This window comes from Miniopterus schreibersii, assembly GCF_964146895.1.
Source record: "Miniopterus schreibersii genome assembly, chromosome: 1".
Taxonomy (NCBI): Eukaryota; Metazoa; Chordata; class Mammalia; order Chiroptera; family Miniopteridae; genus Miniopterus; species Miniopterus schreibersii.
This window is the reverse complement of record NC_138101.1, coordinates 166,232,500-166,256,206: the sequence shown is the minus strand read 5'-3', so window position 1 is coordinate 166,256,206 and position 23,707 is coordinate 166,232,500. Positions and strand designations below refer to the sequence as shown.

At 45.6% G+C, this 23,707-nt stretch overlaps 1 protein-coding gene across 1 annotated transcript in view; it reads left to right on the top strand.

Moving 5' to 3' along the window:
* NID2 (nidogen 2) overlaps nucleotides 1-23,707 on the top strand; it is a 59,132-nt gene that overhangs the window by 18,555 nt on the left and 16,870 nt on the right. The window contains exons 5-11 of the mRNA XM_081117298.1: nucleotides 6,917-7,066; nucleotides 7,482-7,727; nucleotides 9,318-9,518; nucleotides 10,845-11,075; nucleotides 20,104-20,247; nucleotides 20,929-21,057; nucleotides 21,861-22,004. Of these exons, the coding sequence (XP_080973424.1) occupies nucleotides 6,917-7,066; nucleotides 7,482-7,727; nucleotides 9,318-9,518; nucleotides 10,845-11,075; nucleotides 20,104-20,247; nucleotides 20,929-21,057; nucleotides 21,861-22,004 (1,245 nt within the window). The remainder of the gene's footprint in view (nucleotides 1-6,916; nucleotides 7,067-7,481; nucleotides 7,728-9,317; nucleotides 9,519-10,844; nucleotides 11,076-20,103; nucleotides 20,248-20,928; nucleotides 21,058-21,860; nucleotides 22,005-23,707) is intronic.

Sequence of the window (23,707 nt, the reverse complement as noted above, 5' to 3'; positions counted from 1 at the left end):
GCTAGTTCTGGCCTCAAGTGTCTTACTTACTTTATTCTGTTAGCCTCAGAACCAGTGATAAAGTGGGTGTGCAGGCGTCCTCTGTCTGAGGTGCCTTGTTTCTCCAGGGAGTGCTAGGAGCTTGCTGTCAAACCAGAAAGCTCCCTGACCGCCTGCCATGTGCCGTCTCTGACTGAGGCACTAGTGGGAGCTTTCGCTGGCATTTAGGGAGTGCCTACTGGGGTTCTAAGAGGGAACTTGGCTGTAGATTGTGCTATCATGGTTAGTCCTCAGAACTGCCCTGTGAGGTAGGATAATTATCCTTCCCATTTTATGGAGGAGGAAACTGAGGCCTGGGAATACTGAGGGCTCATTTGAATGAGAGGCAGACCGAGACGACAAGGAAGTAGGCTGAGAGGCAACACAGTGAAGGGTGAGTCCAAGTGTATCAAGTCAGGGAAGATGCGAAGGACGAGGGGCTTGAGCCAGGCCTTTAGGTCAGAGAGGTGATGAGAATGGACATACAGAGGTGAACATGGAGAGAGAATGTGAGTTAGTGGAGGGTGTGGGCATGAGAGAGAGAGAGAGAGAGAGGAGCTGCCAGTGAGGAGCTGACTAGGGCAGGGATTGCCTGTGTGTGGGTAGCAGGAATGACATTGACTTACAGGGGTCGTAGATAGTCTTAAGCCTGCTGAGGTGGTGCTATGAGGAACTTAACTAACCTTGGCCTGCATGAGGAATTGGAGAGGCACAGGGGCACCTGGCTTTTAGACCCCTCAGGCATTCATGCTTCATTGTGGGGATCCTCTTATTTCTCCTTAGATGGCAGTCATGCTGGGAAAGCCCAACAGCAAACCGGATTTCCCTGTGGCTTCTTGTCCAGCTCTACTTTTGGCCTTGGGAAAGGCTGCAGGAATGTGTTGCTCATGCAGCTTCTACCCTTGAATAAATAGGAGCAGGCTCTGCCACCCATACCAGCCTTCCAGGCAGGAAAGCCCCTCTCCTGGGGCACCTCCAGGTTGCTGAGGGTGTGTGAACAAGAGGCCCCATACCTGAGAAGACCTGCATGGGAGAGCCTGCTGGTGTCACAACAGTGGGTGTAAACGCCCACACCCCAACCAGGGGCCTAATAACAGTTGGCCCAACCAGCATCCCTGCGCACCACACACATACATCGAAAATAAACAAACATGTAAGCTGGAGGAAAAAGCATACCACTGTGTTATCAATTTGGATGTGTTTTTTCTTACCAATCTATCATTCTGGGAGGCAGGGAAACTTAGCAAAGTCTGGACTGCATTGGAAAGGTGGGTCATTTTACTGGAAGGAGCAGCAAAACTTGTTTAAAAAGTTACTCCAGCTGCCTGGGGCAGCCCCTTGCAGGAAGCCCTCCATCCCCCTATGTTCGCACAATGAACTCGGTCTGTGCCTTGGAGCCTGCCTGCCTCCCACGCGGCTGGGCCAGAGGCCGGAGTGAAGGAGGGCAGGCCCAGGGCTGAAGACAAGTGCTTAAGTGTTTCTGGAAAAAATGAAGATTGAAGGGTGGATGAGAGCAAGTGCAGAGGAGTTTTCCATTTTTGTGCAAAACTCCAATTAAGACAAGTGTCAAGTACTTTGGCAGCCCCTTTGCTTCTTTTTGTCTTATGGATCCTCACTCTATTTTTCTTTCTATTAAGATACGAAAAGAGTAAAAAAGCATTAAATGGAAAAAAGAAATGAGCTTTTAAAATCCTCTTGAGCAACTACTTATGGGCAGTTAACAAAGCTTTTGCAAACTGAGCTCATTCACACCTGGCCAGCCTCCGCCCTCCGGCCCTCCTGAGATGCCAAGAGACTGTCCCAGTCATTTTGTCTCCCTAGCAGAGAGTGGGTCCCCAGAGGGTCTGGAAGACAGCCTGCCCCTGTGGGCAAATTCAGGAGAGAGGAAGGAGGCCATGGACTAAAAACTATTTCTCAAAGTGCAGGCTCTAGCAACCCCTGCATCTGATTCAACTGGGGCCCTTGTTTTGTTTTGTTCAAAATGCTGGTTTCCACAACCAGCCTCTAGCTTCTAAACTAGAATCTGCATTTTTTTTAAATCCTCACCTTAGGATACTTTTTCCATTGCTTTTCAGAGAGAGTGAAAGGGAGAGAGAGAGATGGAGGTAAGGAGAGAGAAACATCGATGTGAAAGGGACACATAGATTGGTTTCCTCCAGACCAGGGCCGGGGATGGAGCCTGCAACTGAGATATGTGCCCTTGGTCAGAATCGAACCTAGGACCCTTCCATCTGGGGCAGACACTCTAACCACTGAGCAAAACTGGCCAGGGCCAGAATCTGAATTTTTAAACCAGCTTCCCTAGTGATTCTGTAGCCCACCACACTTGAATACTATAGAAGGAGCATGGGACTTGGAGCCAGAAGATTGTGTAATCTCTGTGGATCTTAGTTTTCATATCTGTAAAATGGAGACAATAGCTCTTTATCAGAATAGGAAGAAGTGTGTGAAAATACATTGAAAATTATGATGTAAAGCGCATATAAATAACCACTGAAAAAGAAAAAAAAAAGCCACTTTTTTTGGATGCTCACTGCACATCTCATCCCGCTGGGATCCAGACACTGATTCCACACTTTCAAGTAGTTCAGCCTCTTTGAATCCACCTGCAATTCTCATAGCAATTTGAGAAGTCACATTGGGCAGAAGTTCGGCTTTTCTTGCCCTCGATAGAGAGCCACATGCAGGGTCACGTTTCTGGGTCCAGCTCTCCCCCTTTGTCAGGGAAGGCATCTGGCCTCTGGGCTTTGGGTTACCTCCACTAAAGGGTCTTGGCGCTGCTTGCTTGTGGCTCTAGCCTTAAGTGGGCCATAAGCACTGCGATCGGCTTCTCAGCTGGCCAGGAACGAATGGGAGAGTGGTCCCTGAAATCTCACCGGCCCCAGGAGCTGCTAATCGGTCAGATGAAATCCATTAACTACATCAATGAGCATTTTCTAGCTCAGAAATGGAAAGTTTGCATATACCCTCAACATTGTCATCAGTGAAAAAGCGGCTGAGGAGCAGGTTCCTGGGATCTACCCATAGAGAGCCTGAGTTGGTAGGTCTGAGGAGAGCTCTGGGAATTTGCATTTTTAACAAGTACCCAGATTATTTTAATGCAATGCTGAACCACAGGAGAAATGCAGCTCCCTCTGAATTGGTTGAATAGTGCCCTGCAGAGGGGATAAGACCCTGTCAGAGCTGGGTTGGAGCTTTCCTGCCTCTAAACCGTTGCTAGAACTGATCTTCCACAAACCTGCTCCTCACAGTCTCCCTGTTGCAGTAAGTGTAAGCTCCAACCTTCCAGTTTCCCAGGGCAAGACGTGAACATCCCTGTGGACTCCTCTCTTCTCTCTCTCTCCCCCGCCCTCTCTCTTCCTTCTCTTTTCCTTCCCCTCTTTCCTCTTCTCTCTCTCCCCCTCTCCCCTCCTTCTCTCCTTTCTCCCCCCACTCTCCTTTCTCCTCACTCCCCTCTCTCTCCCTCTGCCTCATCCATCAGCAAACCCTGTCAACCTCACCTTCAGATATCCCAGGTCTGTTTCCTTCCCCTCCTGGCACCAGCACTTTCTGAGACCGAGGCTTGCGCCTGAGGGTCCTGAACTCAGATTCTGTCCCTCTTCTGCTGGAAACCCTCCCGCTCCCTCAGACTAAAGCCCCAAACTCCCTGTGACCTGGAAGTCCTGGGAGAACTGCAGGGTTACTCCCTGCCTTCTCTCCTCTGTCTTCCCACGGGCCCCACCTGCCTGACAGGCTGTCCCTGCCTCCACTGCCCTCCCCTCCTCCAGGCCTCTGCCCAAAGGCCACCTTCCCCCAGGCCTGAAATTTACAGGAGCAAATTCACCTTCCCCCTCCTGCCTTCCCCTGAGTTAAGTTTCTGCACAGCTCTTGCCACAGTCCTCCATACTAAATAATTTACCTGTCTCTTGACTCCTGCCTGGGAGACTGTAAGCTCAGAACAGGAATAACATTGTCTTTTGTTCCCTGCTGTAGCCCTACTTCCTAGACCAGCACCAGGACCCTAGTGAGTGCTCAATAAATATTTGTTGAATTATTGAATGAATCAAGGAAAATTGCAAACAAGCATTTACTATTCACCTAACCAGTCGACACTGGAAGGGTTCAGTAAGCTCACCCATGTGTGAAGAAGGGGGTGGAAAAGGGTTCCCAAAAGGAAGCCTTATGTGCCCCCTGATTAGGAGCAAACCTATCCTCATGCCCTGGTGTGGCTGTCCTGGGGCTGGAAGGCTGAGCTTGTGTTCTTGGTTCAGTAAATTCCATCCTGAGAATGCAGTATTACACACACACACCAGTTTTAAAAAGATTCCCCAGGTCAACTGACCAATAACTAATTTAACCCAGCACTTGTCTCAGAATAGCCTTGCAAGGGAGCCTACCCATTATTTTTTGTTGTAGGAAAATGTAGCCTGCGTGCCAGTCAGCTTAAACTTCTGCACAGTTGCATCCGTAGGTTGCTGGCCACGTGGCTGTGCCTCTCTTTTTAGCCATGCCTACACCTAGTTTTGTAGTCAAATTAACCTAATTCTCTGTATCTGTGTAGCCCTCCTCCATCCCATCTCTCCCTGCTTCTTAATCCACTCTTAGAATGGGAACTGGGTCGGAGAGCAAGTCTTCACAAAATATCAAACAGAGGGAATATAATACAAATCCACCATTTCCTTAACTTGGGGCAGAACAGTATTAGAGTTTGGTTTTATTTTTACATGAATTTCCTAAAAATGACTACCCTTTAGGCCTACATGAGATTGCTTTCTTGCCTTGGTATTCAGACATATGTTAAGAAAAAACATGATTTCTGCAATGAGGTATCATCCGGATTTTAGAAATGAGGAAACTGAGACAGACTGCATTTCCGTAGTTTCCTCAGAGCCACCTGAGCCATGGTGGTGGTCAAGTTCTAGAGCCTGGGCCCCTCTTCCCCTCCCCCACCCCATACCCTACCTCTACTCCCCTTCCCCCTTCCCTTGTGTTCTAGAGGGAGAGTCCTGATGGCAACGGGGTTGTGAGCACACAAGTGTTCTAGTCCCTCCACGTGCCACTTCTTTGCACTTAGTTGTGACTTTGAGCTGGAGAAAACTGAGACTTTGATGCACCCAAGTTATATTCATTTCTTTTTATTTAAACTGGATTTTTCTCCCCTTTTTTAAACCGAAGGTAGACAGTGATACATAGCTTCCCTCACAGGAACCTCTTATAGTAATTTTTATCATGATCCATTCTGTCTTGAGTTTTTGTCACTTTTCTCTTTAAAAAAACTGTTCAGGGTTATTATGCCTCATTTTTTATTTTTATCAAGCTGGAATTTCTCAGCTATGTCATCAAGGCCCTGTACCAAATCTTGAGTCACCAGCTTCATCCTCACTATATTACCAGTCAGATATTCCATTGAGTCAAGATGATCCCTTCTGCCACCCCCTCGGGTTGCTGCTTTCTCAAGAATCTGTAAGCAGCACTCGAGCATCAACAAAAGTTAATGCTACTATGGCCACTCTCGCTTCTTACCTGCGTTTTCCCCAGCGTGCTGTAATTTAATATCCATCTGGGTAATCTCTGCTGTCTTCTACTGTTAGGCCTGATGTATAAAATATGACTCAAACCTTCCCTGCTGAAGCCTCTGCTGACTAACCCCAGATACCTGATCAGATCCTTAACCCAGCTCTCTGGATGAATGGACCTGGGCTCCCCTGGAGGGGTAATAGAGGGCAGCTGTGAAGAACCTGAGCCAGACTCCCTGGGTTCAAACCCCAACTCCGCCACTTCCTGCCCATGTGACTTCAAGAAAGCCACTTTAATCTGTGCCTCAGCCCATTCATTTACGAAACAGGCATCAAAATCGTCCCCTGCTCTGTGGAAATTAATAGTTCAAGTTCACAGGCTAGTATCTGGTAACACTGAGCACTAGGTCAGTGTTAACTTGGTTCTTCCTTGCTGATACAAGTCTTCATGGGGCTATATTGTGACTTCTATGGTGCTCCATCTTCCCTCCATTCGTTTCTTTGTTTCTCTTCTCTGCTGGAATACTGGGTAAATATTGTTTTTTCATGATCTTCCTTCCTTTCTCATTTCCTTCTTTCCAGACCTAGACCTGGGACACAACTGTCAACTGGTTTTTCCTAAGATAGGGTGTCCATCTTTCTCGGGAACTGGCTCCTCACAGCAGCATCAGAGTCTAGCACTAGAGTTCTGTGCCATCCCTGTTGGCGTGCTCTAGAGCCTGCACCCAGCTCCAGCTCCTGGGGATACAGGAGCAGAGGTGTGCACAGCCCCTTTGCCTCCTGGTGGCTATACTTAGGACTGGCATTGTCCCAGTATCTAGGAGAAAGCCCTCTCTTGTTCATCAGCACCCACCCCCAGCCACATCCCACCCACTTGGCCATTTCCTTTATGATCGATGGTGTCTGCTCCAATTCCTTTGTTTCATAAAAGTGGGCCTCTTTAACTTCAGAGCCACCTAAAAGAAGTGAAGAATGAATGGTTGGACAGAAATTGACATTTGTTTCTCTCTTTTATCTTCCTCTCAGGGGGTCATTGCTATCAGGTTGAACCAAAATTGCTGATCTTTGGCCATTTCTGACCCAGAAGATGGCCGTTTTGTCCAGATCAGCCTAACACGTTCTCACTGGTTGGCTGTCTGTTACTGCACTCAAGGCTCATCCTGGTTCACCAGCCTGGCCATGGGACCGGGTGGGAGCCGCCAGCAGCCGTTCTTGCCAGAAGACCAAGCAAGCTGATTCCCCTGGGTTGAATGTCACTCCCGTCTCTTAAACGTCAAACACCCATGTGTTCATTACACTCTAAGCTGATGTTATGGAGCAGATGCGGTGCCCACGATGAAGCTGGCAGCATTACAATGCTGGAATCGCCTAGTCCTTTAAAGCAAGTTTCTTCTGTTTTCCAGTCTTCACCTATAGGTCTTCCATCAAGGAGACCTGCGAACACAACCACGGACAGTGCTCCCGGAACGCCTTCTGCACCGACTACGCCACCGGCTTCTGCTGCCACTGCCAGTCCAGGTTTAACGGGAATGGGAAGCACTGCCTGCCGGCAGGTGAGGCGCTGGCTCGACGGCAGGGGCTGCTCCGCGCCTGCTGCTGCTGCTCGCTTGTTTCTAGCTGCCCCGGAGCTCTGCCTGTAGACCTTGTGTCTCTGCTACTTGAATCGAAGCCCTAGCAACTTGCAGATGCTCAGTGAATGAGAAATGATTTCCCAGCTTGAGGATTAACCAGAAATGTGTCCTCCTTTTTGCCAGCCCATTAGAGTCAAAATGGATGGGAGAGAAGGAGAGTGGGAGAAAAGAGATCAAAGACAGGTGTATTTTGTACTTAGGTGGATAATCAGTTGGCTAGGGAATCATGAAAACAGCTAAAGATTGAGTTTTGGGGGTTGCAGTGGAATTGTTTTTTCTGGGGACCCATCTCTAGCCTGGACAATGGTCAAGGTTGACTGAATTTGCTGTTTTTCAGGGGAACCTCATCGAGTCAATGGGAAAGTGAGCGGCCACCTCCTCGTGGACCACACGCCCGTGACCTTCAATGACGCGGACCTGCATGCGTACATCGTGAGCAATGATGGCAGAGCCTACACGGCCATCAGTCACATCCCACAGCCCGCGGCCCAGGCCCTTCTCCCCCTCACACCCATCGGAGGCCTGTTTGGCTGGCTCTTCGCTTTAGAGAAACCGGGCTGGGAAAACGGCTTCAGCCTCACAGGTGAGTGGGGCCTCTGAGGGGCCAGTGGCCACCACTGCTTTGGTGGCATTGCTCCTTGGACTTTCATTCAGTGGGAGAGGATTAGCTCCTTCAGTATCACAGAGCCACAGGTGTGTAGTTTTCTGTCTGGAGGTAGTTGGGGAAGATTTGGCCTTGCAGGACTGTTTCTGAAAGACAGGGATTTCTTCTGAATGGCATCTGCTCCGATTCCTTTGTTCTTTGGTGGCACAAATGGCCCTCTTGCATTAATGGGCAGAGTAAGTGGGCAATGGAAGGAACTGCTGGAGCATTGAGCTACCCTGGTCCACTATGGCTTCCTCCAGGTTATCCTGACAAATAGAATGATTCCATTTGGAGTATTTGTGTCTTCTCACCTCAATTTATTGAAAGCTTGTTTGTCAGACTTTGTTTAATTGAGTTGTTATGCACAGATCTGTCCAGTGGGGATGCACAAACGGTAACAATAGGGCACCTGGAGATGATTGTACATCATGGGGAAGGGCGTGCCTTTCTTCTTCTCCCACCCCACCACTCTGACCTGTGAATATAGACCAGTGCTTCTCAGACTTTATCCAGCCCACGGATCACATGGGGTCCTTGTGAAAATGCAGATTCTCATTCAGCAGGCCCAGGGTGGGGTCTGTGATTCTGTTTTCCTAAAAAGCTTCCGGGAGATGCTCATGCTGGTGTAAGGACCACCCTTCAACAGCAAGAGTGTAGGGGGAAGCGCAGCCGGTGTTGTTGGCCCAGTGATTGGGCATCAACCCATGGACCAGGCAATCATAGTTCGATTCCCGGTCAGGACACATGCCCGGGTTGTGGGCTCGATCCCCAGTAAGGGGTGTATGAGAGGCAGCCAATCAATGACTCTCTCATCATTGATGTTTCTCTCTCTCTCTCTCTCCCTCTCCCTTCCTCTCTCTGAAAAACATTTAAAAAAAAAAAAAGAGCGTAGGGGATACTTTTTGGCTTGTTTTCTGGTAGATTTACCTTTATTGCACATAAAGTGCTGGGAGAAAAGTTCTTCCCCCACCTCTAGCTGTAGAGCTCAACAGCTGTTGGAGGGTCTTGCTCTTAATCAAGGTTTAAATAAAGTCTTGAGCCAAAGGTAGATAAATAAAATACAGTATACCCAGTTACATTCGAATTTCAGATAAACAATGAATAATTCGAATAATTTAGTATAGACATGCCCCAAATACTGTATGGTACTTGCTTCTACTAAAAACACATTCATTGTTTACCTGAAATTGACGTGTAATAGGGTATCTTGGTTTTGCTAAGTCTGGCACCCTTGGAAAGAGAAAGGTCAATGATATTCTCAGGAGTTCATTTCTCACTGAAAACAAGCTCCTACAAAGAGAAGTGGTGTGAGATGTGGCAGAAGAAAACTACACTCCTAGTGAGAAAATTTGAGAAACTGATGTAACCAATAGCTGGTAGCACTTAGTCTTGGGTACCACATGATCTCCTTAGGCACCGACTCCATCTGCAGTAGAAACTGGGAGGTGGACATATGCGATGGTAATTATTACTAGATTATGCAAGACCTCTTTTCATCCCTGTACTGATTTTTTTCACCCCCTCCAGGTGCTACATTTATCCATGACATGGAAGTTACTTTCTATCCAGGAAAGGAGAGGGTTCGAATCACTCAAGCTGCTGAGGGGCTTGACCCAGAGGACTACCTGGTCACTAAAACCAACATTCAAGGCCAGGTGCCTTACATCCCAGCGGGTTTCACAGCCCACGTGGCTCCCTACAAGGAGCTTTACCACTACTCGGACTCAGGTATGTGTAACCAGTCTTCACATCTATAAAATGGGAATAGTATATATCTCCCAAGATAGTTATGAGGATTAAGTGTTACTACATGGAATGTCCTTAGATAGTGTGTGGCACATAAAATAAGCTCAATATCGTTTTTATCATTTTTGTTGTTAATATCAAATTCATAGTATAAGTGACCAGAGTGTCAGCTGCTATACACAAGAATCTTAATGTTCCTACCCACTAGTTTCAAATAATAATAATAATAATAATGTTATCAATAACAACCTTGTCTTTGGGGGCGGGTAGGGATGCTATAATTATATATAGCTTTTAACCATTTTTTCTCCCTGGGCCATGTCAAAATAATGATTATTGGAATTTATTCTCATCTTATACCCTTATTTCAGCCAGCTTTAAAATCACAGAGAGAGATGCCACACAGTGTTATAAAATTAACGCTAGGTTTGGAGTCAGGAGATAAAAAATCATATCCTGGATTTGCCACTTAAAATAGGTGGGGGAAGGGCCGCTCATCTGAGAGCCTGTTGTCTCACCTTTAGAATGAGAATAACACGCCTTTTCTATCTACCTCACGTGGCGGGGTGTGTAAAGCGAGGGTTTTTGTGGAACACCGCCCGAGTGCAGGGTGCTGTCAGTCGCAGCTGTCGTCCGGCCACGCAGCAGTCTGCCTCGGGCTGTGCCTCCCCGTGGCCCTTGCTGCTCTTGCTGGATGAGGCCTGGAAGCCGGCAAGAGATGCAGGGAAGGGAATGGCAGCTGAGACCCCGACCGTACACGGAGTAGTGGGCGGCCAGAGACTGGCCTGCGCTCCTGGCTCCGGACTCAGATGGAGAGAAAGGCGCCCTTCCTTTCCCTGGGGCCCTTCAGACTTACTCGGGTGCAGGGTGTTGGAAGCCATCGCCTGTGCGATGTAGAGGACAGCCTGGCCGAAACCTCGGGGTGTGGAGCCAGGCCGGCTTGCGTCCCATTTCCAGCTCTCCCACGTCCCAGCCTGGCATCTCTGACCACGTCCCAGCCTCGGCCAGGCTCCGTGCGCACGGGAGTTAACGAGGCGGCGCACGCAGAGCCTCGGGGTGGCTGGCACGTGGCTGTTCTTCACCTAATGACAAGCAATGACTGGACCTCCTCCCTCTCGGCTCTTTGGCTGTGTGTCAGCGCAGGTTCTTGGGATTGCCTTGCAGGTTTCCCACGTAAACCCAGGAACTGCCCAAGGGAACATGTTCCAGGAATTAGATAAAAAACTGTGTGCAGAAAAACACACTTTATGTGAAAATCTCTGTATTCAATATTTTTCAGATTTACCAGTTTGCATGTGTCTTTTGCAGCTGTGACCTCCACAAGTTCCAGAGACTACTCTCTCACCTTTGGTGCCACCAACCGGACATTGTCCTACCGCATCCACCAGAACATCACCTACCAGGCGTGCAGGCACGCCCCCAGGACCCTGGGCGCCCCCGCCACCCGGCAGCTGACCGTGGACCGGGTCTTTGCCTTGTACAGTGATGAAGAAAGAGTGCTTAGATTTGCTGTAAGCAATCAGATTGGCCCTGTGGAAGGTACAGTTTCCTTTTTTGTTGTTCTTGGGCAAAATTATATATAACCTTTGTGAATTCCTTTTTGAGTAGCCCTCAAAATGATTCACAGAGGTTACTAATGGTCCCTGTGCCAGACTCTGTGTTACGTGCTGGGTTTAAGATGAATAAAGCAGGGTCCTGTCCTTGAGGTGGAGACAGAGGCAGAAATGGAACTTTTAGAACAGTATCCTTGCCAAGCTCAGGAATAGAGAGCCTCATATGTGAGGCAAGTTTATAGCAACAATTATGAGCACTGATCTGCGTTGGGCAGACAACTGTGAACAAGGTGGGGCCACGTTAGGAGGGAGGCTGATGCTGACAGGTCGTTGTTCTAATTGTGATAAGCACAGGGTGCTATGAGCCTCGTTTGGAGGTGCAGGGAAGATGTCCCTAAGGAAGTGACATTTTAGCTAAAACGTAAAAGATGAGAAGCATTTCATTAAATCAAGGTGGGACAAAAATCCACTACCCCCAAAAACCAAAACAAAATAGAACTGACATGTATGAAAAACCCACAGTTAACATCATACTTAATGAGGAAAGACTGGATGATTTCCCTATAAGATCAGGAACAAGATAAGGATGTTTCCCCTTCTGTTCAACACTGCACTGTGAGTTTGAGCCAGGGCTATTAGTCAAGAAAATGAGATAAAAGGCATTGGAAAGGAAGAAATAAAATGATCTCTTTTCTTATCTGACATGCTCTTATATGTAGAAAAATCTAAGGGATTCACATTGAACAACCATTGGAACTAACAAACAAGTTCAGCAAGGTTGCAGGATACAAGATCAATATACAAAAACTAATTGTATCTCTATATAGTAGCAATGAGCAAACTGAAAAGGAAATTAAGAAAAACAATTCCATTTCAAAAAGAAAAAATATTTAGGAATAAATTTATAATTTTTAAAAAATATATCTTTATTGATTTTAGAGAGAGGAAAGGAAAGGGAGAGAGAGAGATAGAAACATCAATGATGAGAGTGTCATTGATCAAGCCCACAACCCGGGCATGTGCCCTGACCAGGAATGGAACCCCGATCGCCTGGATCCTAGGTCAACACTCAACCACAGAGCCACGCCAGGCCGGGCAATTCATAATTTTTTTAAAGTACAGTATATCTACATTGAAACTTCCAAAACACTTTTTTAAAAAATATATCTTTATTGACTTCAGAGAGAGGAAAGGAGAGGGAGAGAGAGAGACAGAAACACCAGTGATGAGAGAGTCATTGATCGAGCCCACAACTCGGGCATATGCCCTGACCAGGAATCGAACCCTGATCGTCTGGATCCTAGGTCGATGCTCAACCACTGAGCCATGCCCGGCTGGGCGAAACTTATAAAACATTTTTGAAAAAAAATTGAAGATCTGAATAACTGGGAAAATATTCCATGTTCACAAATAAAAAAACTTAATATTGTAAAGATTGCAGTGCTTCCTAAATTCTTCTATAGATTCAACACAATCCTTTCAATTGGGATTTTTTTTTTTGAGAAACTGACAAATTGATCCTAAAATTCATATGGAAATTTAAGGAACCCACAAGAGCCAAAATCATCTTGAAAAAGAACAACAAAGTTGGAAAACTCATACTTCCTGATTTCAAAACTTAGAGTAGTCAAGACTGTGTGGTCCTGGCGTAAGGACAGACATACAGATCAATGGAACAGAAGTGAGAATCCAGAAATGCACACTTACATTTACTGTCAACTGATTTTGACAATGGTCCCAAAACAGTTCAACGAAGAGAAAGACTAATCTTTTAAACAAATGGTTCTGGGACAACTACTGGATATCCATGTGTATGAAGTTGGACCTCTACTTCACACCATGCACAAAAATTAATTCAAAGTGGGTCAAATACCTTAATGTAAGAGCTCAAATTTTAGAAAAAGACATGGGGTGAATTTTTGTGACCTTGAATTTGGCAATGGCTTCTAAGGTAATGAGACTAAAAACGCACAAGCAACAGAAGAAAAAATAGATAATCTGGATGTCATCAAAATTAAAAACGTTTGTGCTTCAGAGGACATTATCAAAAAAGAGAAAATATTTTAAAATCATATATTTAGTAAGAGATTTAAATCTAGAATCTATGAAGAACAGCTTAATAATAAAAAATAATCTAAGTAAAAGATAGACAAAAATTATGGATAGATATGTCTCTGAAGAAGATGCACAAATGGCCGATGAGCACATAAGATGCTCAACATCATTAGTCATCAGGGAGATGAAAAATAAAATCTACTTTACATGAATGTGGATGGAAATAATAAAAAAACAGACAAGTGTTGTGAAGAATGTGGAGAAATTGAAACCCTCGTCCATTGCTGGTGTGAGTAAAATGATGTAGCTACTGTGGAAAACCATCTAGCAATTTCTCAAGAAGTTAAACACAAATTTACAATTCGAGCAATTCTACTCCTAGCTATATACTCAAGAGAAATGAAAACTTATGTCCCCACAGAAACTTGCACATGAATAGTCATAGCAGTATTATTCATAGTAGCCCAAAGGTGGAAACAACCCAAATGCCTATCAATTGATGAATGGATTTTTATACAGTGGAATATCATTAAACATAAAAAAGAATGAAGACTAATACATGTTATAATATAAATGAGCTTGGAAAACATGCTGAGTGAAGGAAACTAGTTGGAAAAGACAACATATTGCATGATTCCATTTGTATAAAATGTCCAGAACAGGCAAATCCAGAGACAGAAATAGAATAGTGGTTGCCTGGGGCTGAGGAAATAATAGGGGAATAAAGGATTGATAGCTAAAGGGTATAAGCTTTTTTTTTTAAAATTTTATTATTGTTTAAAATATTACAGACGTCCCTTTTTCTCCCCAATGACCTGTTCCACCCCGTCCCTTCCTCCTCCCCAGTCCCTCTCCCCACCATTGTCCATGTCCTTGGGTTGTGTATATATGCATATAAATTCTTTGGTTACTCTCTCCCCCTCCACCCACCTGCCCTCCTCCATCCCTCTGACATTCATCAGTCTCATCTATGCTTCCACGTCATTGAATCTATTCTGTTCATCAGTTTATTAAGTTCTTTAGATTCCATGTATAAGCGAGATCATGTGATATTTGTCTTTCACTGCCTGGCTTATTTCACTTAGCATAATACTCTCCAGGTCCATCCATACTGTCCCAAAGGGTACGAGATTCTTCTTCTTTACAGCTGCGTAGTATTCCATGGTTAAAGGGTATAAGCTTTCTTTTGGGGAGAGGTGTTTAAAATGTTCTAAGATTGATTGTGGTGATGGATGGTTGTATACATAACTGTGAATATACTAAAAACCATTTAATTGTGCTTTTTTCATTTTTTAAAATTTCCATTTGCATGGAATGTGCACTTTAGATGGGTGAATTGTATGGTATGTGAATAATATCTTAATGTTAAAGAAACCATCACTCTAAAGCAATGGTTCTCACACTTCAGTCAGCATTAGCCTCACCTGTAATGCTTGATAAAAATGCAGATAAAAATGTTCTAGGCCTATCAAGGTGCCAAAGGACATGAGGAACCGCATCTGCATATTGCTAAGTGAAAGAAGCCGGTCTGAAAAGGCTACATACTGTGTGGTTCTAACCATATGACCTTCTAGAAATGGCAAAACTATAGACAGCAAAAAGATCCGTGGTTGCCAGCTGTTCAAGAGGGGCGGGGAGGAGGAGGGGATGAGTAGGTAGAGAGCCACGAGATTTTTAGGGCAGAGAAACTATTCTGTACGATTCTGTGATGGTGGATACATGTCCTTATACACTTGTCAAAACCTACAGAACGTACAACACAAAGACTGAGCCTAATGTATGGACTTTACTTAACAATAATATTCCAATATTGGTTTATCAGTTACAGCAAATGTAATACACTAATATGAGATGTTAATAATAGAGAAAACTGTAGATTGGGGTGGGAGGGGGTATGGAATCTGTACTTTATGATCAATTGCTTTTTGTAAACCTAAAACTCTTCTAAAAAATAAAGTCTATTAATTAAAAATAAAAAAATGTTCTGGGCAAGCCAGAGGATGAGCCTGTGAAGCCAGGGAACTCTACAGATATAGGAAATGATGCTGTCAGATCAAGGGGACATTTTCATTCTGAAAAGCAATAGGTAGTGCTTTACCCTAGAGCACAAGAGGCAGGTGAGGGGAAAGAGAATGTCGCCCTCATTCAGCTCCATACTGAGACTGCTGAGCCCAGAACTGGGGCCTGAGTGGTGATTCTGTAACTGATAGGCGAGTCTGTGAGTTCTCACTGGAGGGGAGGCTCTTTGAGCCTCCTTGGTCTCCATATGCAAGTGTTGCTTCAGCTACATAACAGGAGATTAAGGTCAAAGGACTGGATTCTTCTAGGACTCAGAGGTGACTGGAAATGAGAACCCTGAGTTTGCTGGCTTGGGTGGGAGGTCTGTTTGGTTTTAGGAAACTTGGAAGGGGGAAAAGGCGTTGGGTGTCCACAGATGGGATTATAAGGTAGTGAACTGAGAGCATGGATTTTAGAGAAACATGTACATCAGAAGGATGGAAATGATGGTTGTGGTTATTGCTGATTTCTCACGGAGAGATTTAAACGAAAACAACTGGGGAATACATTCTTCACCTTTGAGCGTCAGTCCAGCCCTTCGCTGGGTGTAGGCGTTCGATCTGTGAGAACAGCGATTAGCAGGAACCTCCCAGGCCATTCCCATTCCAGGATCACTTAGGGAAAAGATAGGTCTCTGGGTGTGTTTTTCCTGGAGACAGACCAATGGTAGTAATGGAGGTTGGAGAAAGTCCGCGCTCTGGCAGGTACCGTGTTGCTCATTTGTCTTTAGAATTTTATATGACTTTCCCATCCGCACCAAGTCTAATAATAACAGTAATGATAGCAAAGGACGGTGTACTCGGTGCCAAACACTAAGTACCTTCATGAATGAACTCATTTAATCTCCACTACAGCTTCGACATAGCAGGGGCATTATTAATGCACTTTACAGAGACTGGGGTGTAGACGTGAAGTAATTTGCCTGGTCACAGCTAGAAGGGGGCGAGGCGAGCTGGACTCAAACCTAGGTGCCAGCTCCAGAGCCCTGTCAGCTCCTCGTGGCACTGCTCCTCCACCTGGACTCCGTGGGCCTTGAGGCTGCCTCATAATGTAGACCGAATTTTACAAGAGGGAACGTGTATTTTTAACCCTTTGTATTTGCACTCTGCTTCATCCACCCCTACAGAACACAGCAGCACTGTTCATTCTCCCTGGATAGGAGAAAACAGGGGGGTGAGGCTGGACAAAAGAAAAAGATAAAAGGCCAAAAATAAGCCTCTTCTTCTTTCCCCTCTCAGTGTGTAGCAGTATCTTCTTAAGAATTTCCCACTTTTTCCAGAGGGAGCGATGATGTGGTTGGAATGTCTGTGAAACAGCACAGCTGCCCTGATGTGGGAGCTCCTGGTGTCCCCGGGGTCCGGGAGGAGTGCTGTGGCCTCCCCACTGAGTGCTCCCAGCCACCAGCCCACCCCCCAAGTATTTGCGCTGCAGCGTGGGTTGGCGGCCTCCTGCCCTGGCTCCTGCCCTGGGGCTCCTCCTGGCGAGTCTAGGACACTTTGGGCAGAGGGCCCCGCACTGAAGCTGAACGGGCTGCTCCTTTAAGGAAAACCGCTCTTCCCTTCTTGATTAAATGAGTAAATGAGTTCCAGATCCACTGTCAGAGAGTCAAGCTGTTTAAGAGGGTGAGGGTGAAATAGAAAATGTCTTAAGAAGGACACTGTTATTCTTTGCTGACTATAATAGGAGACAAGCTAACACGCCATAGAGAATGAATAGCCACGTGGTTTTAGAAATGCACTTTTAAAATAATGCTTTTGAAAACCAAATTTAGTAAACAGGGCCCTGTGCGCAGAGGGCTTAACACTCTGTTTCATGTGCTGTGGTTGTCTTCTTGAAGCACTTAATTATTTTTGAACAAGGGGCTCAACATTTTCACTGTGTGCTGGGTTTTGCAAATTATGTGGCCAGCCCTGCCAGTGAAACAGATTTTAAATCAGTATCGTGTAATTGTGGGCATTTCCCCCTCAATTTCAGGTGGGCCAGTGTATCCTGTCCAAGTTTGCAAGTCAATTTTGTGCTCTTTTTTTCCCTTTTCATGCCTAGCAGGGTGGTAAGCTCTCATATACTCACTAATCTTCGCTGGAATGTGCCAAGGTGAAAATGTGATGCTGGAAAGCACTGAACAAGAAGGCTAAGCATCAGTATTTATAAAGTAAAGCATTTCGAAGCTCACTCCCTCTTTTGGCTGGGTAGGCTGGGCATTTTGTACAGAATCTTCTCCTAAAATGGAGAAATAATGATGGGGGAGAGTCAGATTCTTGTCTTACATGGGGCCTCCAGTGGGGACATGACCCTGTCGTTAACTGTAACAGGCTGGGACTGACTTGGGAGCTGGGTCTATACTATTAAGTTAACCCAGTGACCACAACCCCAGTGCTGTGCTTCCGTCCCATCTGCCAGGAGATCCAGAGGGAGGGGTAAAGGGCATCCAAGGAAGTCTGCACAATGTGTGTGGGGGGGGGCAGGCTTACGCTGACATGCTTAAGGTCATTAGGTTTGAAAAGTGCTAGAGCCAGTTGTTGGTCCCCTTCTCTTGGCAGAGATGCTGTTACTCCAGCCAATGTCATTGAGGTGAACCAAGGAGAAGTCCATGGCCTTCCTTTGTTTTTCAGGCCATAATATGGGAATCAATACCATGAGCATATTCCACTGCAGGAACACACTGTGTGTGGTATTTCTTATAAAGCAGATGGAAGGAGTTGACCAGAAAGCAAGGATGTATTGTCAGGCACTCAGCTACAGGAGCCCAGTTGACAGCAGGAAACTGGGAGAGTCCTAGTGTGGGCAGTGGGGCGAGGACTGGGGCAGTGGCCAGACATCCTGAAGGACTGGGAGGAAGTCCAGTCTATGGATCAGGAGGCAGCAGCAAGCACTTGGGTCCACACTGGGAGTTACTTTGGGCAGGGCCCACCCGCACAAGGTGAGGCAGGTAAGGAGACCTGGGCGAGGCGGAGAGAAATGAGGGAATCCAGAAGGAGGTGGTACTGCCACATTGTGTCTACAGATGCCAAGATGCTGGTTTCTGGGGAAGTGAGGAAGCTATTAAGAGCAGGGAAGGACTTGGAGTGTACTACGCTGGCTGTCAAGACGGAATCAGACATAGAAATCCAAGGCAGAAGCCCAAGTTACCATGACTTAGATGGAGCCCCATTGGTAGCAGAGATGGCTTGATGGAGAGCCTGGGAGGTTTGGGTGGGGCTCCTGAAATCTTTTTATTCTATGACCAGAATTTCTGAGGAATGTCAGAAGGATGGAGGAGGGTGGGTGGGTGGAGGGGGAGAGAGTAACCAAAGAATTTATATGCATATATGCACAACTCAAAGACACGAACAATGGTGGGGAGAGGGACTGGGGAGAGGGAGGGGATGGGGTGGAATGGGTCATTGGGGAGAAAAAGGGACATCTGTAATATTTTAAACAAAAATAAAATAAAAATAAAAATAAAAATAAAATAAAAAACAAACAAAAAAACAAAAAAATAATTCTAGATATTGAGACAAAGATAAAACTTCAAGTGAGGAGGAAGAAGAGACGCAGTCACTGAGAACTGGGTAGACCTGCCTGGGGGAGTGACTTTTCACATACATTAATTTTCTTCAGTGGTTCTAGCAGATATAAGCATTATTTGTATTCTCATTTTATACCTGAGGAATCAGAGATGGAAATGGAAGTGCTGATGGTTAATGGACTCATCCTGCCTGGGTGTTTGGGGCCCTTTCCAACACCATCATCTTTGTGTCCTTGGCTTAGACTAGATAACTTCATGAAGTTGCTTTGGTTGTGGTTGTAGCAGAGTGGTGGAGAGCATAGCCTCTAGAGCCAGACTACCTGGCTTTTTATCCCAGCTCCATCCATCTCTTCTGGCTGTGTGTCAGTGAGTGAGTTACATGGCCTCTCTGTGCTGCAGTAGAAGTGAAGATGATGATAATACCTTTCTCACAATATAGTCATGAGGATTTGATGGGATGGTCTGTAAAGGATTTAGAACAGTGCCTGGCATATAGTGCTCAATAAGCGTTAATATTATGCTCTATCTAGAAATAAAATTATTTAGGGAAGCTTTCAGATGTTAACAGTCATCACTACCTACTGGATGGATGGGTCCATGGCAAGGTTAATCCTAAAAAGTAAATACTGCAAAAATCATTCCTCTTTATTTTGTAAAAGCAAGATTTTCTCATTAATTGAATTTTGACTTATAGTGAATTTTAGTGAGCGATTGCTCATTTTAGAAGCAGAAATTTTGGGTGTGAGTCCTTGCTGTACCACTTCCTGGCTTTGTGAGCTCAGGCAATTTTTCCAATATTTCTCACTTTCCTATAATGGGGATGACAGACCACCTCATAGAATTACCCTGAGAATCACATGAAATGATAGACCAAAAGCATCTTTATTTTATTGATTTTAGGAGAGGAAGGGAGAGGGAGGAAGAAATAGAAACATCAATATGAGAGATACATTGATCGCCTGCCTCCTGCACGCCCCCTAGTGGGGATCGAGCGCTCAACCCAGGCATGTGCCCTGACCAGGGATGAAACCGGCAACCTCTCCGTGCATGTGACCATGCTCAACCAACTGAGCCATACCGACCGGGTGCTAAAGCATTTTTAAATAAAAGGATGCCATGTTTTGGATATTTTTATTCCCTGGATGCAAAGCTACTATAAGCAAGAAAAGGTCTGTAGAGTAGGCAGGATGAAGCCATTCTGGAATTTAAAACCGCAGTGCTGATAATCCATCCTAGCTTTGGATATTAATAAGTTAGTAAGGTTGCCGCATGGGTCCCAAACACAGACAAGTGTACAGTTAGTTTCAACAACTCTTGGATCTGCTTCCTTCTGTGCCGTTCTCTCAACAACAGCCAGACTGTGCTTTCGTTTATTTCTCCTCTCCCCACACAGAGCACTCAGACCCCACGCCAGTGAATCCTTGCTACGATGGGAGCCACACATGCGGCACAACAGCCCAGTGCCACCCGGGAACAGGTGTAGACTACACCTGCAAGTGCGCACCTGGGTACCAGGGAGATGGACGGAGTTGCGTGGGTAAGAGGCATGCTCTCTGTGTTCCTTCACGGAGCCCTCCAGCACTGTGTTTATAAAAGACAAGGGTCTGTTGTCTTAATGATCTCAGTTGATCCGTGAGGTTAGCAGTGATTAATCTAAAGACGATGATTTAAAAACTAACCTGTATTCTGGTTAGGTTTGAGAGGACAGTTTGGAGGTGGGTATTTGGGGATGGGACTGTGAAAAGAAGACCTCTATTACAATTCCTGGATACTTTGAGTTTTTAAGTTTTGTGATTTTAAACATGTATTAAGTATTTCTCCCATTTACTAAATGGTACATTTTCTGGTTTTCTTTAGATGTCAGACACTGTGTTTCTTTCATCTATTATATCCCCCCAAAGCAGCAGTAGAAATGTCTTTACATTTTAAAAGAAAAATTGTTGCAGCGTGGTTTTCTTTTAAATGTTCAAAAAATTTTCAGAATATTAGTTCAAAATATATCTCCCTGTGGCTTATGCTTGCACGACTTGCAGTGTTATTTACGATGCAACATACACCCATAGCTGGTGCTTAGAAATCCTGCATTTCAAATCCTGTTTTGTCCACCAACTGTGAGGCCCATTAAAAACTTACCATGGTGAGAGAACATTGAGTTTTCAGACCTCCCACCTGTGGTGCCCTTGATGAGCAGCCCTTTTCTGTTCTTATTTCTCCCTAGATGTAAATGAATGTGCAACTGGCTTCCATCGCTGTGGCCCCAACTCTGTGTGTATCAACCTGCCGGGAAGCTACAGGTGTGAATGCCGGAGCGGTTACAGGCTTGCCGAGGACCAGCACACCTGCATCTGTGAGTGCCAAAGTCAGTCCTCTCTTCGGCCAAAATGATGCTGAACCCGGATCTTTGATTCATTAACATTTCCATTTCTGCGATACAGAAGCTCTGCTCTGTGGTTTTTCTAGAAAACATACAGTTTACATTGAAATAACCCAAAGTTTTGGCTCCGTTCAGCCCTGGGTTGTTTTGTTCTGTCGTTGTTTTTCTCTAAATAGATATTTTGGTGTTGAGATAGTGAAGGATGTTCACCTCAGTTGGGACTCCTGTGTGTCTTAGTATTTGGTCCAATCATGTAACAAGACTATGAACCTCTTTAATAAAAAACAACAGCTCTGGATAGAGGTCAAATATTTTTCAAATTATAATGAAACAGATTTGTAATCCAAAGATGCTTTTCCCACTGGACCAGCCAGAGAGCTCCATCTATAATAAACCCCCTTTTCCAGGGTCCCCCACCCCAAAGTGGATCCAAAAGAACTAGAATTCCAAACTCATCCGTTTGGTAGAGTTAGATGATATTAGAGAAAATACACTTTTAAATCCACTGTTTTGAATATCTTCATGTCTAGTGTTTTAACCACACACCCAGACCGGCACTTCTTGAATTTTAATATGCATACAAGCCATCTAGTGATCTTGTTAAAATTCGTTCTGACTCCCTGGCTCTGGCATTGGGCCGGAAAACCTGCATTCCACATGTCCTGATGCCTCCACGTGTCCTGACGCTGTTGGTGTGCAGGTCACGCTGTGAAGAGCAAGGCTCACCCATTTGCAGGCCTGAACTCCTGGACACTTTTGCACTCTTCTGTTTTCAGCGATTGCCCCACCTCCCAACCCCTGTGAGGACGGCAGCCACACCTGCGCTCCCGCCGCCCAGGCCCGGTGCGTTCACCACGGAGGCAGCGCCTTCAGCTGCGTCTGCCTGCCTGGTTACTCCGGCAGCGGGCACCAGTGTACCGGTGAGTGCCTGCGGGTCACCTCGATGAACATCCCCACACAGCCAGGACCTGGTCTGGAAAGGACTTCCCCCTTCCTTTGACTCACACAGCTTTGGAATTGCCAAAGCAGAAAGAGAAAAGGTGTCCTTTGAGTCAAAAACAGGGGCCAAGGGTCATCTGCCTTGGACTGGATTCTTGATATATGGTTGTCTGTGGTGGAGACATGGTTGTCTGTGTGCCTGGAGCTCTGGGGAGCCGCTGCCGACTTGTAACCTTCTGTTCCTTGGGGCCTGGTACAGGCTGGAGGGACTTTGGGACAATCATACATCTCCTGTTAGGATGCCATCTTCTTTCAGTCTCTTTGGTTAATGGCCTAATTCAGCACTTTCAGTGGTGCCTAATTTTTAGTTGCTATTCCCCTGCTTGAAGTAACATTTTAAGTAATATCTAAACATGCATATAATTCCTTTTCTCTATTTTTTCCCTCTCTTCTCTCTCCATGGAGATAAATAGATAGGGGAACTCCACAGATATAAAAGAATATTAATGCATACCTCAGTCCTCGAGGCTTTTCTCCCAGCAATCTAACTACCTTTGAGACTTTATACACTATTTTATAAAATCACTACACCAGAATGCAGGTCTAACTGTTCAGATTCAATTTAGAAATAATGTGTGAGGTTGTTTCTGAAGAACTAGGCATAACACTGGGTATAAATGTTTAAGAAACTGAGATTAGTATTAGTTGACTCTACATAATCCGCTCAGTAGCATGTGATTGACTTGACACTCAACTTCATGCTGTCTGTCCATCACAATACACACAAATTATGGTGAAATCAGACACTGGAAATGACTGGATGGCAGGAAGAGGGTTTGGACTGGGAAAAGGTCTCTCTTGGCAACATGAACCCGACAGGCAGGCTTTCCCCGTCCTCGAGTTGCCGCTCGCGCCTGCCACTGTGCTCCGGGCCCACTGCGCTGGTGCGCCAAGAACAGCCGTGTGACTCCTGGGAGCGCCACAGCAGATCCTAATAACCCGGGCCCCTTTCCCCTCACCAGGGGTTTGATTCTCACTCTTCTCCCATTCCTCTTGCTTTGGTTCCAGCAGGACCGGCTGACTGGACCAGCAGACCGGAGACGTGTTATTGACAGACCACATGTATCAGGGCATCACAGCCCTCCACCCCTCTCCAGATGGGGAGGGCTGCTTGGTCTCATCTGAATTTTGCTGTTTAATCAATTAACATTGCCTTTTCTGCACAGGAGCTGGGCTTATGGTTTTCTTGAAAGCACAGTTTATATTGAAATGACCTAAAGCTGGGTCTCAGTTCAGGCCTGAGTCCCTCCATCCCCTACAAAAACAAAAACAATAACGAATATATATATCTCCAGCTTTAGACAGAGCTCAAGTGTTTCTCAAATTAGAATGGGGTAGATTTGTAATTCACAGATGCGTGTCCCACCCACAGCCAGCGAGCTCTGTCTATAGCAGATGGGCTCTTTACAGAAGGGGAGTGCCCTCTACAGGTAGGGGGGTCAGGGTGAGGGGCACAGACTTCTTGTTTGTGTTGAGCCCCACAGTGGGGATAATGCTGTTTCCACCCTTGTGGAACTTATCCTTCAGTTTGATTTAACACACTACTGGTTCTGACAAATGATAATGTGTAGAGAAAAAAATACCGTGTCAGTAGAATTTCATATTTAAATATCTGGCTGCTCAG